General features: G+C 37.4%; 1 protein-coding gene across 1 annotated transcript in view; it reads right to left on the bottom strand.

The window, feature by feature from the left end:
* nf1a (neurofibromin 1a) overlaps positions 1-18,007 on the bottom strand; it is a 41,694-nt gene extending 23,687 nt beyond the window's left edge. The window contains exons 1-29 of the mRNA XM_088427598.1: positions 17,765-18,007; positions 15,585-15,728; positions 15,306-15,389; positions 14,453-14,643; positions 14,220-14,326; positions 14,064-14,131; positions 13,129-13,204; positions 12,561-12,718; positions 12,299-12,472; positions 11,703-11,831; positions 11,341-11,415; positions 11,118-11,243; positions 10,705-10,842; positions 10,483-10,596; positions 9,445-9,524; positions 9,061-9,184; positions 8,448-8,694; positions 8,262-8,335; positions 8,022-8,105; positions 7,035-7,421; positions 5,877-6,016; positions 5,665-5,787; positions 4,744-4,827; positions 4,532-4,648; positions 3,663-3,844; positions 3,365-3,576; positions 3,069-3,230; positions 2,778-2,875; positions 1,913-2,048 (exon numbers count right to left, since the gene is read on the bottom strand). Coding sequence (XP_088283724.1) covers positions 1,913-2,048; positions 2,778-2,875; positions 3,069-3,230; positions 3,365-3,576; positions 3,663-3,844; positions 4,532-4,648; positions 4,744-4,827; positions 5,665-5,787; positions 5,877-6,016; positions 7,035-7,421; positions 8,022-8,105; positions 8,262-8,335; positions 8,448-8,694; positions 9,061-9,184; positions 9,445-9,524; positions 10,483-10,596; positions 10,705-10,842; positions 11,118-11,243; positions 11,341-11,415; positions 11,703-11,831; positions 12,299-12,472; positions 12,561-12,718; positions 13,129-13,204; positions 14,064-14,131; positions 14,220-14,326; positions 14,453-14,643; positions 15,306-15,389; positions 15,585-15,728; positions 17,765-17,824 — 3,894 coding nt within the window. The 5' untranslated portion in view covers positions 17,825-18,007. The remainder of the gene's footprint in view (positions 1-1,912; positions 2,049-2,777; positions 2,876-3,068; positions 3,231-3,364; positions 3,577-3,662; positions 3,845-4,531; positions 4,649-4,743; positions 4,828-5,664; positions 5,788-5,876; positions 6,017-7,034; positions 7,422-8,021; positions 8,106-8,261; positions 8,336-8,447; positions 8,695-9,060; positions 9,185-9,444; positions 9,525-10,482; positions 10,597-10,704; positions 10,843-11,117; positions 11,244-11,340; positions 11,416-11,702; positions 11,832-12,298; positions 12,473-12,560; positions 12,719-13,128; positions 13,205-14,063; positions 14,132-14,219; positions 14,327-14,452; positions 14,644-15,305; positions 15,390-15,584; positions 15,729-17,764) is intronic.
* Positions 18,008-18,310: the final 303 nt, after the last annotated feature.

Raw genomic sequence — 18,310 nt, 5'->3', positions numbered from 1 at the left:
CGTCAGAGTAACGCTTGTTCAAAATTGAAGCTGGTACATTTAAATGTAATTAAAAATAAATAAATAAAATAAGGCAGGCTTTTGTTTTTTTTGGCTCAAAGTATAGAAGGCTTATATGCCAATTAAGCCTACAAATCGATGCATCCCTATTGTACACAAGTTGAAAATGCAGAAAAGAATAAAACATTTCTGGAGGGACACGCAATTCAAAATTAATTTTAAACAAATGAAGACAATAAACCAAGGGAGGAAAATGCAAAAAAGCTTCTTTTTTTTTTTTTGCTTCAGGGGGAAAGTATCTGGGGCAAAGTATCTGAGGGAAAATAGAGTCTCCAAACTTACTGCTTTTTTGTTTTCCTTTTTTTCTTTTACAGTTGCCTTATTCAGTAGAGAGTGGCAAGTAGCCTACAGAACAGAGACGAGTACAATCATGGTCACAGCACCGGCTACACATACGCACACAACCCTACCAATTAAGGTACACAAATATAAGCTGTAGACTGTAAAGGTTTTGTTATCAATCACAGAAAACAATTGTCACAGAAGTGTTTGTTAATTGGCAAGGAAGCATGCCATGCAACACTGTTGTTGCTGGAATTCAGCGCACTTCTTTTGTGGGTCTTATAAGGTGCAAAAGGAAACTGAGAAGGAAGAATGAGAAACCAAAACATTAATTAAAAAAAAACAAAAACAAATCGGCGAACAAGGGTGGGACTACTCTATGGGTGTTTACCGAAGAATAATTTTTAGTACCTGGACAACATGAAGTGCAGCAGTAATAGTAGTAGTGGCAGCAACAGCAGTGTGAAGCCGCCCAGGTATTGGGCAAAATAAATGTTATCATGGCATGACCTATGCATCAGCTTGTGACAGTTCACTTCCAAATTTGAAAATTGGTGTGAATTCCTTAAAAATATTAAGATTATGGATAGGACAGAAAAATTTATTTTTCTAATTTAGGTACATATTCGCCCAAAGTCAAACTTTTGTAATACTGCAGAAATGATTTTCTTCTTCAATGTGGAAAAGAAGTATGCCATGCACTCATGCTTTAGATGTGATCAAAGCTTTTCAATATATTAAATGTTTTGGATTCTACATATCATACAACTCAAAAAGAAAAACATTACAGGGAAACCTTTCTTTGGGGGGTATATACCTGCAGTGAAGCCATTCTCTGAAGGTTTTTTTTTTTTATAGAGAATCTGATTCAAAAAAGTTTTTGCAATTGTTGATTTAAAAGTGTAAAGGCTCACTATTTTAAGTTTTAATATCAATACCTCTCATAGGGAGTCTGGGTAATTTTTCGCATGCACCTATGGGAGCCTTAGGAGCATTACAGTAAATGCAGAAATAAACACTCCTCCTCTTGCTGTCTGTAGCTACAACAGACATGGCGACCTCCGGAGGAGTGAAATCCCCCATGTGATATATTTTATTGATAACAAGACCTACAATTATATTTAAAACATACTGATGGTTGTTAAGAACACATTTATTTGCAAGTTTTTGGAATTTATAATAATTGAATGTATTCATTTTTAATGAAAAATGGTCTGACATTTTAATTCTTGTCACAGACAGTGTGATTGCTAAAATCACCAAAATAAGGCCAATTATAGTGTGGTAATGTGTCACTTGCTTCTCTTTAAAGCTAAATTCCTATATAAAACAGAAGTAAAGTCTGGATTTTAGAAAATTGTGGGATAAAGTTACAATGATTCTAGGAGCTATTGGTCTGAAAAGTATGAACACCTGTGCGCATATATGTGAGATGTAGAGAGCAGTGAGTTTAGCAGCGTCAGAAGCCGGAGAGAATGGAAAGAAGAGCTTCAAATGTGTACATGAAAAATGGATAAGAGCAAGGTTAGAAGCTATGGGTCATGATGGTGTTGAGCGTGGTGGGGTCTACCTGGTAGAGACAGTGGCAGACGCTGCGAAGCTGAGGGGGGAACTCGCTGGATGAGCCGATGATGGCATGGAAGAAGCGTTCAGTGATCTGCAACAGGTTTCTCTGATTATCTTCCAAGTTCTCACCTTGTTCCAGTCTGATGGAAGTAAAAGGAAGAAAAAAATGAATCAAGATGATCTTCTCATTCCCTTCTAAAGACAGATGAACGTGTAGAACTTAAAAAAAAAATCCCATCCAAATCTCACAGAATACTTTTTATGAATGTAATTCAGCAAAAATTGAATTGTACAATGCATGTTAAATGATGGTCTCTTCAAAAGGTTGAAAATGAGACAAATTTCAAGAAGAAAATGTTTAAACTTAAAAGTAGCAGATCCCTATTACATTTATTTGTCATTTTTGGGCTGTGACATATGCCTATGAATTTTTGTAAACTAAAATGGAACATAGAACCTGACCTGCTTTACTAACATTTACTATATTTTCACCCATGTTTAGACTCTTGATGGGTAAATTAAGCCTTGCTAAGCACTTATGCTCCTCTAGATGGAACATGTTTGAAAGATGCAATAGAAATTTAATGTATTTCCATTTCAATATTAACCCTTAAATCACAGCAAAACTAGTTGCCGACATTTTTTAACTATTGAAAACGAGGTTCAGAAGTGGGCATACAGGAAAACACCACTGAATAGTATTTCAGTTGTCTTGACACCTTGCTCAGGGTGCAGCTGGCTTTATTGTCAAAAATCTCTTAAACCGCAGCACCACCATGTGGACGAACCAAATACATTAAAAGCAGATTGCATTTATGGTGTGAAAGGGTCCAACACCAGGAATTTAAGGAAAGGAAAGAGGATCATACCGAGTGGGGTCCACCTCAAAACTGATGTGTTCAGGAGTTGAAATGACCCCTTTTAACAAAGGTTCCAGTAACTTCTGCAGGTATGCGGCTCCATAGACCTAATATACAACCACAATAAATGCAAAAATATGTTTTGTTTACATTATGGCCTAATATACTACCATAATGAATGCTAAATTGTTTCAGTTTGCATTATTTCAGTTGTAATCCAATATCATATCATATAATATACAATATAATGAAAAAACATTTATAATATCCACAAAAAATTGCCTGGAGATGTGAATCTACCTTAAAACAAAAGGTCATTATTTTGCTGGCCAGGCTGTTTCCCCGAAAAAGGGTCTGCATGGAGTCAGCAAGCTCCACCTCTTTGGAGAACATATTCCACAGCAACTGGTAGAGGAGGTGACGGGAGTCGAATAGCGTCACCAGGACCCGAGCAAGCTCATCCTTGAAATGTAAATTTATGCATTACAGCTAGAAAAGTATTTAATACAAAAATATGTGTATTAATCTATCCATCCAAGTACATCAATCTCCCTTTAAGTTACTTTTTTTTTAACTTAAGAAAATAAGATTCTTACCCACTGGGATCCTGGAACAACATTAGCCAGTGCCATGGCAATTGGTAGTTCTCCCTGGTCTCCCATCATAGTGACAAGCTCAACCAGCCTCTCAAAGCGGTCAGCTAGAACCGTCTCAGCCAGAGTGTCAAACTCAGTTCCCTGCTGCAAGATCTTTGTCAACACTTCCATGAATGTGGCCCGAGTTTGCAGATCTTTGTGGTAACCTAGACCTGAGTATTCCAATTGGGAACGTTAAACTTCTCCACAAATGAATTTTACTCAACAAATTTCTCAAAATATCCAAAGTGTGACTTACCAATAGAATGCATGAGGCCGCTGTCGACATTAGCATTGAGGAGATTGGACATGGCCAGGACAGTACAGTGGCGAAGGGAAGCCAGGCGGCGTGACATTCCTCTTTTGCATGCACCCACTGCCTGACCATCGTCCTCTACCTCACTGCAATCATTCAGCAGATTCATGAAAAGTGTGAAGTACCTGCACAACAAGAAAAACGTATTTCAGAAAAGCCTTTCCCTTACAATTTAGGTACAGATTGAGTGTTTCAGCATACACTAACAATTATGACGAATATTCCTAGATCGAGGAGGGATGGGTTGACGGTTTATGGCGGTGTTAAAAAGTCAAGGTTTTGATAACCGTTACTCTCCCTAACCAGCAACGACCACCTTTCTTTTTTGTTTAACCCTCGTGTGGTATTTTGTCCAATCCTTTGATATTTACGTCAAAGCCATTTCACATTATATGGAAAGAAAGCATTGAAAGAAGACACTCACAAATATTTAAGAAAATGACCCCAAAATGGTCAAAATAATTGACAAGTGCTAAACTAACAAAGCGGGCATTTCAATGGAGCAGAATATGATTGGCTGCTTGCAAAGTTGACTCAACAAGCCGTCTCTTTGAAAATAATTAGATGGCAATGTTTTTTTTTTTTTTTTTTTTACCTTCTTGGCATGCATTCCTGCACTGAACTGCGGCTAGCCTGACCAGGCCAGAGGGTATCTTTCCGCTTCTCCCGGAATCATTCAGATTAGGGCTGAGTGATTATTCCCATTTACATCTTAATCGCGATTTGAATAAGCATGATTTTGTAATTGCGAAAATCTGTGGTTTAATGATCATTACTTTAAGGTGGTAAAAATTAAATGAACATATTCTAACTTGAGGAAAAGCTGTGATTTGGCCTCCATTAGCTCCACTCCATCTCCCTCCTCAGGTTGCAAAGGAAGACCAGCAAGCAGAGACACAACTGCCTCCATACTGGCCTGGTCAAGATCCCTGTAATCACACACAGACCGGCAGGCAGGGAACTATGTTAGTTTGTTGTCAATACTAGAGTGGAGGCAAGACACTGTACTAGGCACCAGCTATACCTTGTTAAACACTTAATGTCATCATCAGCTGCTTGGTTGGAAGTTCCCATCACCCAGTCAGTCAGGTATTCCACCATCTTATTCCTTATTAAAAAAAAAAAAGCAACAATGAAAATTAACTGTGAAATTGGGTGAATAGCCACTGAACGATCATTGTCAATACAATATATTTTTGATACTTCAATGAAACCCTTGCTTCGGGTCATTGGGATTAACCCATGCAAAACATGCTCCTCAAAATTAAATAATTTTTCATCACATATCAATTACCATAATTCCCCAAATAAAATGTAATGTTGAATGCGCTCGAAGTAGGTGTTTTTCCATTTCCTTGCGACGCAGTTCGAGTTCATTTTACCATAAATACCCGACGTTGAGCTGCATCCGTGTTTCACCAATTTATGATTGTGTGTATATGCCAAAAGAGCGCACTTAAACGAATCAAATGGATTACCTTTCCGTGTTCACTAACCAATGCACTCTTAATTGAGTCAGTTGGAGCTTGACTGTTACAAGCTCCTCTTGGTTTCAGTGATATACCTGTGTGTGACAAGGATGGTCTTGGACGTTGGTTCAGTCTGCCCACTTCTTTTATTGAAAATAATGCCGTAACAACCTCAGCTAACATAATCTGCTGTTAGCTCCATGAGGCATTTGATGTTAACAGCCAACTGACGTCACCCTCATCTCGCGCGTCCCATTACGGTAATTATTGCAACTAAGAATACGGAAGATAAACAACTGCACATCTGTATAGTAAAATTCGGCTTCTCGACAGAAACACATTTTTAAGTAACCGTTTAAAGGGTGCATCCATACCTTTGGCCTTCATTTTTTGGGGGGTAAAAAAAAAGTGTGTCTTATATTTGGGGAATTATGGTGAAAGATACTGCGTATGCAACAATAAAAAAAGCAGTTTACCTGAACTTCATCTCCTGGCAAAAGGACAGGTCATCTCTTCTCTCCATCATTACCTCTACTAGCTGGCACAATTTGGTTTTGATCTGGATAGCATGTACCATATTGCCAAGAATGCGAACATACCTGAGTAAAATGCAGCCGAAAGTTAAAAAAAGTGAAGACATGTATTTGATATGTCTAGCCAATGTCCATCTACTGCAGTTATTCCTTACCTGACTAGGTTAAGCATCATGGTCTCAATGCTAGCCTGGCCTAGGTGTTCAGAACTACCCTCTGTGTGGTTATCCAGCAGGTTTTTCATGATTGCAATAGTCTGCTCCACAAATTGGGTATTAGTGTCATTGATGGGGACCTGGAAAAGCAAAGACAATGAATACATTTCAAACAATGCATCTAGAATAACTTCTTGCATCCTTTACTCGCATCTAGATCTATGCCACTTTTTAAATTCGAGAAGCACCACCTGTAAATAAATCAATAAATCAATATATATATATATATATATATATATATATATATATATATATATATATATATATATATATATATATATATATAGATAGATATATATATATAGATATATATATATTTAGCAAGAGGTAGTTAGCTATTTTATTTATGTGCATTTTACTGTACATACTTTGGAGACTATCTAGATTTAAATACAACCTGACAAAGGCAAAGCAATAGTCTATTAGAACATTAGCATGTTTATTCTTGTATTTGTAGCCATTACATTTTACTTTTGTAGCAACGACACATTAATATCAAATCTGCTTGGACAATAAAAGACTGGCAACATTTCACCTATCCCATTAAACAGCTGGCATGACTTATTCATGTTATTATTGTTGGACTGTTATTGTTGTTACTGGTTTGAATTTTTTTCTCTTTTTTATATAATCTAAGGGTAAATCAAAAACTCAATTAGTTATTATCACCAGTGGCAATTTAGGATAGTCCATTTATTCAGCAGAGAGTAAATATGTTGTTTATAATACATGTGATATGTTGAAATTAATATTTTTTAAAAAAACATTTTTCTACTTGCTGTTGACTGACTGACATTCCTGCGCTTGAGGCTTGGGTAACAACCAACCACAGCTCACTCGTTGGTCATGTGACGTTCAGCTGTGATTGGTCTTCACCTGAGCCTTGAGTATATGTGATGTCATTTTTAGTCGACAGCGAGTGGCAAAACGTTGTCTTAAAAGTATTAACTGTACATGAAAAAAAAAAGTCATCAAATTCATTATAGGCAGAATGACTTTGTATTGCTGAAAAAGGCTAAGTAAGTGGACTATCCCTTTCAGGTGAACAAGAAATAATTACTACCAGAATAGATATAATATAAAAAAGCATCTACTCACCGGACCCTGCGTGTCAAAGAATTTACCAATGCTGTTCCTTAACTTATTGAAGAGCATGGGATAAAGGGCAGGGCTAAGCTCCAACCCCAACAAGTCTTTAACGTTGGTACGGACATGAAGGCCGACCCTGTCGTGGCCACACACCAGCAAGGCCAGCAGCCGATCAATAAAGCGGCTGACTGGTGTCTCGCTTGAGGCTGATGAGGAGCAGGAGACTGAGGCTATGGGGTTGGAGATCTCACATGGGCCGATGGAGATCATAGAATGCTTGCGCTCACTCATGGAGCCCATAGGTGGGCTATAGGTGGCAGGGCCAGGCGTGCTGCGCTGCTGAAGGCACACACCACCCAAAGCACAGAGAAAGCCTGTCATGTTGATCCACTCCTGCTGTTGGAGGAGATGACAGTCAGCGAATGGCACCAGGAGCTCCCACAACTTACTTATACTAGAGTTGGCCTGCACCACATTGATAATGGCTACATTGCTTAATAATGGCTCTTTTATAAAACAAGGGCCAGGGTCTTTGGTCATGTGACTGTGATTTGTCATTACCGGAGCCTCGTGTAACAGACATCCTTCATAGTTAATAAATTTAAAAACTGCGTTTACACTTGATGGGGGGCAGAGAACATACTTCTGTGAAGAAAATGTTTGACTTCCCTTTACAACTACTTTTCTCTGCCCATACCATGGAAATTCAACCTTTTGGAGCTAGAACTATGTTAGAATGTTAATTTCTCACTCTCAACACCCCCAGAGTGTTGTTTTCCTTCATTGATGCATTTCGAAGGATTCCTTGCTTATTCTTCACTCAGCAAAAAACTCATATTTTATGAGAAATTGACTTTCTAAAGTGCCAAAAGAAAGATCCTATCATTTATATGCATATATTTAACTTTAGAAAGCTTTTATATTGACCCTTGAAACAAATGATGGCCATTACTGATGAATAGAAACAGGAGATTGATCTCTAAATAGGATACCTACCTGCCCATCATCTGCCTTGTTTTTGGGGAAGTTTAGAATTTGTTTTGTTGCTTGGTCCCATTTAGCATACGTATCTTCCCATGCCTTAAGGTGGAACAAACACAATATAAACAGATGTGGACAAACAAAAAGACATGGAAATTCACATTTTTAAGACACCTGTGGGACCTTAATTCACTAACATTTTTTTTTTCTGAGAAATACATGCCTGTCTATTCAAAAAGCTCAAAATCACTTTACCTCAATGTTTCCTGGTGTGGGATGCTCGATTCTCCTAAGCAAGGCCATTACTCTCTTTTGCAATGTGGACCGACCTGAGAGACAAAAATCATCGTTTAAGGTGGACAGGATTCCAAAGAAAGTCTGGAGTTTTTAGGCCAAGATTCTACATGATACTGCTTTGTTCACGGATTGTGTTTGACTCACCTGTTCCCATCATGTTACTTATGGAGGCAAGCTCGCTGAAAGTGGCATAATTGGGTAGGATAGTCTGGACGGACACCTCGTCAGCAGCGCTACGGATGTCAGCCTCTTCACAAAGGTGGCGGAAGCATGACATGGCCACTAACACAGCCTCTGTGTCTGGACTCCACAGGAACATGTAGAGACACACTTCAAGTTTGGTCTGGGCTTGCCTACAGATTGGAATACCTCCACCCATTGTGGCACACTCCTGTTGGTGGCACAGTAAAATGCTTTAATTGGAATTGACAAATAATTAAAACCATCACTGATCTGAGGAATAGCATGACAGATACTGTTTTGCCTTTTTGCAACATGTATACTGTAAATTGAGGTTTTTTTTCCAATCTTGCTTTCCACAAATTTGGACACCCCTGACTGAAGTTGATCTCTCACATAGTGCAAAAGAGCAAACAATCCAGCAGGTTGTTTACTGTGACATACATTGTTATTATTGTACAAGTTTTGTTTTTTTTTAAACTCAAATCTTCTTTAAATAATTGTTTGACTGTACATGACTTCCACCTAATATGCAGATGGATATTATTATTTTGTGCTGCAGTAGGGCAGACAGTACCTTGTTCTTGAGCAGAAATTTATTTCTACAAATGAGGATCTCTCGCAACCACTTGAGCACTTCAGTGCCATTGACCATCTGCTGGCCAATCAGTTTGCGGCAGATGAGGAACAGCACCTGTGAACTAATAGATAATGATATGTCATGAAGGCTGAAGTAAGCTCCAAATTAGACTTGACATCATTTCTAAGCCAATACTTTCAATGCAAATTTGACTTAATATATCAATTAATGCCGTGACAAACACTTTTCTTACTGGCTTGCTTAATATGAAAAAAAATGAAGACATTCTGTCTTGGAGAATTTAATTTCAAGTATTGCCCATGGAAAACTTCTAAATCAAAGAGAAATATGGTAACAATTGCTAAAAGATGTGCAAAGTACCTGATATCCCAGAATGTCTCTATCGGCGCATCAGGATTCCACTGTTCAATGGACTCTGGCTGGTGCAGTACTAAAAGAGCCTAGACAGATGGGAAAGGCAAAGACAAAACTGCAGTGAGGGAAAAAGAAACAAAAAACATTTTCAAATAAAATACAAGTGCAAAATTATTAGTCTTTTCATCTTATTTAACTTCTTGTTCTTCTTTTTAAATATTTTTAAAAAACTCAATATTTTTGTACATTCTAGAACAAGTGCAAAATTCATTCTAGAATGTAAAAAATGTATCAAAACTTTTTAAATAAAGATTAAAAAAGAACAAGAAGCAAAATAAGATGAAAAGACTAATAACCTCAACCCCAGGAAAGTTAAGTGTTGTAGCAGCGTTATAGGACAAGTAAAAAGTATGTAGCAGAAAAACACTTTTGTGCATCTCGAGTCTTGCTGTGGGTATTGTTAAATTAGGAATGTAACAATTCAGCAAAGTTGTTGTCTTTGTCTTTAATGAAAGCGTAATTACTCCTAAGCACATAAGTCACTTCAGCCACACATTGGCCACTAGCTCATGCAATTAGACAACCAATGAAGATGTACTGCTGCTGTATGCCTTTTCAACAATCGCAACAATATTTTTATCCTTTTTATTTATTTTTTTTAATTGGAAATGACCCAAGTTTGGGGTCATTTCCAAATTAATGCCATCTGTCTTTTTGAGGGAGTCTTTCTCATTTGCCGCCTTTGCATTCATAAAACGTATTTATCTGCAAGATCATCATCTATAATCAAAGTTGACAAAGCCCACTTGGTGAACTCTTTTTTTTTTTTTCCCCTAGCACTAGTCTGGACTTGATTACCTAACTTTTATAATCAAAAAGACTTTGCAGACTTAAAAGACTTTGTAAAACCAGAGGAAATGATGTGGAATCCCTCAAATGCATTTATTTCATGGGATAACGTTAAAATTTGTAGTGAGTCTACAGGTCTTGGAAGCAAACTATGGCGGTTTAAAACACAGTTTAAAATCAAGTTCATGCTCAAACCTCCATGGCTTCTTGTGAGAGTTGGGTGGTGTTGGTGAGAGGCACTAGTTGCACCAGACCAATGATGAGCTCAGCTGTGCTGCTCTGCATCTCTGGAGCTTGCTTCACAGGATTCTACAGGACAACAATATGGGGGTTAAAAAAAAAAAAAAAAATCATACTCTCCTAATAATGGCCTTTTGAATGTACCGGGAAATTAAAGTAAGACGAATAATCACTCACATGCAACATGAGCTTGGGGTCAGCATGAATTAGTTTGACCAGAGCAAGCAGGAGGCACTTGTAACTTCTCGTATCCAGTTCTGTAGTTTTTTCTTTGAACTTAAGGCTGGTTGTCACCTTCCCTTTGAAAGTCAAACTCTGTGAGGCACACCAGTAAGAAAAAAAAAAATCAAAACTCAACACAATAATTAGTAGTGTACAATATATTTGAAGCAACACATTTTGAGGTCATCCTTCAATATACAAAACTAATGCATTTGAGGCACCGCAGAATCTGATTTATTTGGATCTTACATTACATTATTTAACAAAAGCAATATTTAATTTATATCTCTAAAGGCAACATTTATTAGAGAAAATAAAATACTTACTCATAATTGTATATCACTATAAGTCTTTATATATACGCTCACCGGTGTCATGCGTAGAGGAGCATGCGAGCTTTGGACAACCCGGTTGAGAGTGTCTGAGAACATAAAGCGAAGCTCTCCCGAGTAGCAGTACACAGCATCGATCTTAGGCCACCAGTCCAGATGAGACTGCATGAGTGCACACACAAAGTGAAGTGAATAAAAATAAAATGAAGACTACATAAATTATTATTCAGTATGTCTAACGCCCCAAAGGGAGACTTACATTGGTGATTATTCTGTGCAATGAGTTAACCAGGACAAAGTGAAAGGTGGAAGGAGAAGACGAAGCCAAACAGACCTTAAAACAACAACAACAAAAAAGTACAGTCATCAGAACTGTGAAACAATTGGATAAAATAATCATTTTTATTGATGAGAATAAAAGCAGCAGGAAAGATTATTTTTAACTGTATAATTATCTCATTTTGAATCAAAACTCTTTCAATGAATTTGAACTATTTTTAAGACACTGCAGCAAAAACACACTAACAGTGGTAAGTAAACAGGCCCCAAGTTCAGGTTGAAGTGGGGTATAATTTGCATTTCAAAATTAAATTTCTTAGCAGTATTATTAAAGTAATCCACCTTAAAGTGCTGGTTGTTGTGAGGATTGATGCGAAAACAGGATACAAAGCAGTCCATCATGAGCTCAACATCAGCATTTTGGCTGCCCGCCCCCCTCCAGAAGGGTTTTGCTGGGTTGAATAGCAAAGCCTTGTGACAAGGACATATGATATAAAATTCAGGTAATTACGTTCTACTCTCAAATCACACCATTTTATCAGTTAAGGCAAAAATACAATACATAGACAGTAGGAATATCGATTGATAATTTATGCTATTTGGAAACATATAACAATACATAGAAAACAATGTTTTAATAATCCAACGCACAGATTAAAAAAAAAAAAAAGTAATAATTGTGAACGGTATGTGATGACGCAGGCGCAAACTGTGGTCAGAATACTCAAAACTGGCTTGCAGATTCTTGCTTTTGTTTAAATGGTTAGCATTTAAAAAAAAAATAAAAAATCAAATTAGTGCTCCCTTGTCTTTTGTATGACTCGACAAAGGGATTAATATTAACTTTAAATCGGATTTGTTCTGATGAATGAACACTAATCCCACTCTCAATGAACACACAAGAGAATAGAAAAAAAAAAACTTGTCAATAGTCACACCTTGAGATCCATGACAATGGACTGGACAAGGAGAAAAATAGTTGAGTGATCCTCCCAGTTTATATATGTTGAGGCTTTACACAGTTTTACACAGGCAATAGCAGCGCTCTCCATCAGCTGCTTGCTACCACCCTGACCGGCTAAAGCTTTCCGTAAATTGTCCAAAAAAAGTTTCTGCGGGCACAATGAGAAAGACACAAGTCAGATATTAATAACAAGGGTAGATTTTTTTTTTTTTTTTTTTGGTGCCTTCCCCACTCACCTTGTTGGCCTTGCTTTCTTCCACAGTGTCTTTGGAGATGGTGTGCGTGATCTCTGGGCAGAGGATCAAGAGGATGATCTGAAGTGGCCACACTGCAGCTTTTCTTTTAGCGCTCTCTGCAAAGCTATCCACCAGGTCAAACAGCTTCTCAGCAGCTTCTGTGGAAACAACACAAGCACACAGAATAACCACAATATCACTGTCAAAATTGACAGTCACCATTAAGTACACATGCAATAAAATTATTGTTTAAATATAATTTTGTTCACTAAATTAAAGCTATTAGGGATGCAGCAAGAATTCAGCTACATAAAATAACTGTCCCAAATGATTCCAAAATGATGAATCCCATTACCGCATACTCGTGGTTGTGCTCACTGATGTTTTATTTTATTTTATTTCTTTTTCTAGGGGAAGGGGTGTAATATTCTTTGCCCACCTACCCATGCACTCCTGTGTGGAATGTTTTTACTTTGATGTTCATCAGCGTTTAAGTACAATCGTAGGCTGGTCGGTTCCCATCCCCGATTAAAAAAAAAAAAAAAGCAATTATAGATTGTTTTTGTACCTGCCATATCTGCCTGAGGTCGTTGATAGAGCATGGTGAATTCATCTGGATAATTTTCTACCCAGTTCCAAAATGCCTGGTGTGGAAAAAAAAAAGTGTTAAAGGTGAACCTACACATGATGAATAATCTCCGATTGCAGTTAACACTTCAGTGAGGCCACAAAATTAAAATAGCTTGTCTCAAATTTTGTGTGTAAATATGAATACTGGAAGCGTCCATAATGCAGTAAAACAGAATAATATTTTTCATGATATCAGCATTTCATGGGTACAATCTGCTCACTTCACAGAGCCAGCATCTTGTTTTTGTCATGCTTTTTTTCTTTCAAAGAGAAGGTGATAAAGTACAGTTTCAACACAACTGAAATTTCAAAATTCCATAATTTATCCTGAAACTGCTTGATGAAATTTTCGTCAACGATTTTGCATTGTTCAGATGGTTTGATGAGTCAGTTGTTAAAGCATTTACTGAATTCACAACTAATGGGCACTTCAATTTATCAATCCGTGGGTGGTATTTTGATGTGTTTTTCTTATGATATAAGGATATTTTTCTAGCTACACCAATTACACCATTCATGAACTATTCTTGATTTTTTTTTTTTTTTTTGCATTTTTAAGAGGGCATTCTTGGTTTAACGATGCAATAGAATTGTAATGAAATTATTTTGCGTTAGCCTTCATCTTTAAACCCAGAGCACCATCTAGAGAGGTAAAACAAAATTACAACTGGTCCATGAGGTCTCGTTTTCTCATCACTGCTTACTTACACCACTCAAAATGTTTAGGGGCATAATACCTTTTAATAAAATGTAGTTTTTTTTTTATTCTCTCTCTGGACAAATAAGTCCAAAACATGGACAAATACCACCAAATGGTTATTAAATACTGCAAATACAGAAAAGGACAATCGAAAAGAAGAAATGAAAACCTACCTTTTCTAAACTGTTGATGACTGCTAGTGGTGCAGGCTTCTTAAGGGTTTTAAACTTTAGAACAGTTTCTACAAGAAAATACAAATATAGAAATTTCAAATAGACAAAATCAAGAGACGAATCATGCAAATCTTTAGCTCCTAAACTGAGAATAACCTTGCAGCAGCCTTTTTAGTTTGGAACAGTCCACGTTAATATACTGCATCAGTTCGATGTCGTGAACATCTACATTGTCCTCCAGGCACACCGTCAGCTCCTGTAGCCTGGAGAAACACACATGCACAGATTGTTGGGCTGGGGGATTAATCTCTGATGATCAACCTGCACTGTGTAAATGATTGTAAAATAAGAGGGAAAATATGAAAAGTAGAAACAGAGCAACGAGGTACCTGGTGGAAATTCGGCTGAAAACAGCATTGAAATTGTTGCAGCTAAGAGAGAAGAGAACAGCCGAGGCTGAAGCACGGAGTTCAGCTGCATGCTGATGGCCCTCCCGATACGTGTGGATAAAATGGCAGATCTCCGGCAAGAGCTGTTTGACTAGCATGGTCTCATCCAGGCGCAGGGAGTCTTTGGATTGCTGAGAAAGGAGGACATGTGAGTATCAATGTCAAAATATGTTCCTAAAACACACACACAAAGTGGAAAATACTCATATAAGAATAATGAATTCGGATTTAAAATGACTTGTAACGTAAAAACAACGTTCATAGCTTTTGCATAACTTACTCTGAGGGAAAGTCAATTTATTTTGCCATGTTTAACAATGAAAATTGATTCGATAAGATCAGGTAAAGACTACTCAGCTGTTAATCATGTGATGTTCAAAAGCTGAACTGTGACTGGTCGATACCTGAACCTTAAGCAAATGGCCACATAAGCGACGTATCTAATAATAAAACGAACTAATTCAATTCCAAATACTTATTCATCATGTTTAGCTAATTTTCAAATCTTTGATTTTTTTAAATGACAAATTATTCAATTTATTGCCGAGCCCTAGTGGCATTTAAAAGAAAAACGATACTATAGTTTGGCATGATAGATTCTGGATAAATATATTGTCCAGAAAAAAATTATCACAACAGGCCTCCCAATAAATAATGTAAATACAGCACTAGACACTAGGAAGCCTGTAGGCAGGGGTATGATGAAAAACTATAGATTTTCCCAACTAGCTGGTCTACATCCTTTTTGTGTGGATTGACGCCGTTCTTCTTGACTTCAAGCCCAAGAACTCACCCCAGCCAGGCACTTCTCCAATGTATCCAGGATGATGAGCTGTGAGAGGTAGAGGTTCTTCTCGGATGCTTCTCCAAATATTCGCTATGGTATTGACACAAACAATCAATAATTACTTATTCGTCATTTTGCATTAAAACAGCATCCCATTAGCAATTAGCATTTTGAGATAATGAGAGCAGGGTGGCAAGGCCAACAATTAATTGTTTGTAACAAATACCAGAATATGTATTTAAATGCTTTTTAAATCTACTCTGCAAGCTAAGGACAACAACTCACCATGTTGTTGACATTTTTGAGGATCGTCGTGAGGCCACTAATGACGAGGGAAAACTTGTACTTTGAGATGTTGATCAGGCATTCTTTGTTGTGCTCTGTGCTGATTTTTGTGTGAGTGTTCTGGTGTCCGACTTTGATTGGAAGCTGGAGGAAGAAAAGACAGCGAAGATAAAACGATGGGATTAAATAATATCCACAAGGTCTGTCAAAGTCAGTTTAAACAGGAATTTTGGATGGATGATTTGTGACAGTCTTTTTATTGGCTGATTTAACCTGCAAGATGTCTTTCAGGAAGTCCAGAAGGCTGTTTCTATTTGAAGCAATATTTTCATTTGAACGCTTAATTATTGAGCTACTACAACCAAAAATACCAACACTAAATATTGATTCATACTTTAAACATTTTCTTTATCACTTATTTGAGCCACTACAACAGAAATGAACAATGAGTTACTTCATGTTCCATTTAATTGCTCTGAATTTGCCCCCCAAAAATAACTTTTTTGGATGTTCCAAATAGCTTTATTACACGACTTCAAAAAGGCAAACATAAGTGCTCATTTTTTTGTTATCAGAAACCCCTATTTATGCCCATGCTGGTAAAATAAAGTTGCTTTTGGTTGAGGTTTGAGGGTTACAGGTGATTGCATTCAAAGTTATTCTGAAAATACATCTTTTACTTAAATGATTTTTTTTAAAGTCTAGTGTGCTTCACAGTAGACATTCGTGGAAGCACGGTGCAGTTCGATGATAGGGTATCACTAGTGCTTGCAGAATTGAATCAAGAAGCTGCCTCTGAAAATAATTAGATGGCAAATCTTCTTTGCATGCATGGGGGATAAGGTGGAGGTATTTGTCTTAAAAATTGCTAAACGACAGTGACTTGCTAAGAACAATTAAATTTAATACCATAGTACCATTGTGATCAGGGTTATCACATCATCAGAATCTAATATCGTCCCATGCCGAGTTGAAACAAGTGGCAGAAGTCAACCGATGAGATGGGGGGGGATTTGGTTGATTAAAGACCGCAATCACATATTAAGAGGTGCTGATTCAGTAAACAAAACGTTTCACTTCCTGCTAAGAAATATCAGAACAATAAAACTCATATTTGTTAAGAACGTTAATCACTAATTTGCCTTTTTATGCATATTATTAACATAATTTATTAACAGTAGAAAGTAGGGAAAAATAACATGATCTCTGTTCTTTATATCATATTGCACAACTGCAAAATTAATCAGAACATTGTGTTTACACTAGTGGGGCACATAGAACTGTGAAGAAAAATTTGACTTGACTTTTCCTACATGTAATCTGTGCAGATGGATTTACAGAATAATTATGGTAGCAATGACCAAGAAAAAAAGAGTGTTACTCTAAAGCCACATTAGCCAAATAATCCTTCCAAAACCGACTGAAATCCACAATCACTTGTGGCTAACGCGCAGACTGCTTTAGTCTAAATAGTGTAGACCTAATATTTATTGACAAGTAACACAAACTACTTGTCTGATAATCATCATAATGCATTACAAAATGAATTCCAATATGCATCATATTTGAGAGGATACAACTTTAGTTAAAAAAGTTTCGAGTCCAATGATAGGTACTATATCGTGATAATGAGTTTAAGCCCCATGAATTAGAAACCATTTGCATTAACGAAAAAACAATTCAAAAAGCATAAAGTACGTTTGTAGTCAGCAATAATAACTGCTACAATTATCTTCGCTAGTCTTCTGCTCGTGTGGAAGAAGTGTCAGTGCCAGTCCTGTCACGTCTTATTTGTTTACAACATAGAACTAGGCCTGCTAACATTTGCTGACCAAGCTACGCGAAACATAGCTTCAACCCTTTACATGTCTTTAGATGAATGCAGAAGTCGCCAGCGCGTAGCTCTGTCGCGTGCATTTTAGTTTGCCACTTGCCGATGACTGGCTAAGTCTTTGGAGAAACTAAACGAAATGACAGACGTGACGATAAATGGTGGGGATGACGCTAGCTACAAATGTCTCAGTTTTGCAGTCTGTACAAGCCATACAGTTGACGTTCCACCCAAGCAAGACTTTTAGAAACTAAATCGCGGATTAAATTCCTCAGCGTTAGACTGATCGTGCAGTTGGACCCTCTAAACCCGCTTGATTCCTTCCACCGAATCATAGAAATCATCTTACCTGCTCATCAAATCTAGTAATCACGGCCTGGACCCATTCCACTGGTTTGTGAGCCGCCATGGCCGGGCGGAGAGACGCCGCAGTGCTTTTGTTGTTAAATCCACGGTATTTGGATAGTTCTGTGAAGCTCAAAAATGCATGGAAGGCTGCCCTAAATCGATGGGAGTGGACCTAAGGGGCGAGTATGTTTCTATTTCGGTAAAATTCACCATGCCACCGCCATTAAAACGCCACCGGAAGTCTTCTTCAGAGGAATTGATAGGAGGTGTTGGGAGAACAGGATCGAGCTAACTTCAGTAAAAAATACTACATCCATGCATATTCTTCAAAATAATACACTCGATATTACAAACTATATTATTAGAATCCGTCCCTAATATGTGATAGATAGAAAAAAATATATATTTCAATTGCAATAGGAAATTGTAGGATTTGCAAAACGTAGGTCTTGCCAGATCCAGCAGGTGGCACTGTGGTGGAAACAAAATATCCTCGCTAATGTGTTTTCTAATATAGAGTAGTGTCAAGTTTTAAATATGGAATTAT

This window comes from Hippichthys cyanospilos, chromosome 11 (assembly GCF_059441005.1).
Source record: "Hippichthys cyanospilos isolate Australia breed blue-spotted pipefish chromosome 11, RoL_Hcya_1.0, whole genome shotgun sequence".
Taxonomy (NCBI): Eukaryota; Metazoa; Chordata; class Actinopteri; order Syngnathiformes; family Syngnathidae; genus Hippichthys; species Hippichthys cyanospilos.
Note: the sequence above shows the minus strand (reverse complement) of the source record. Positions and strands in the feature narration are given on the sequence as shown.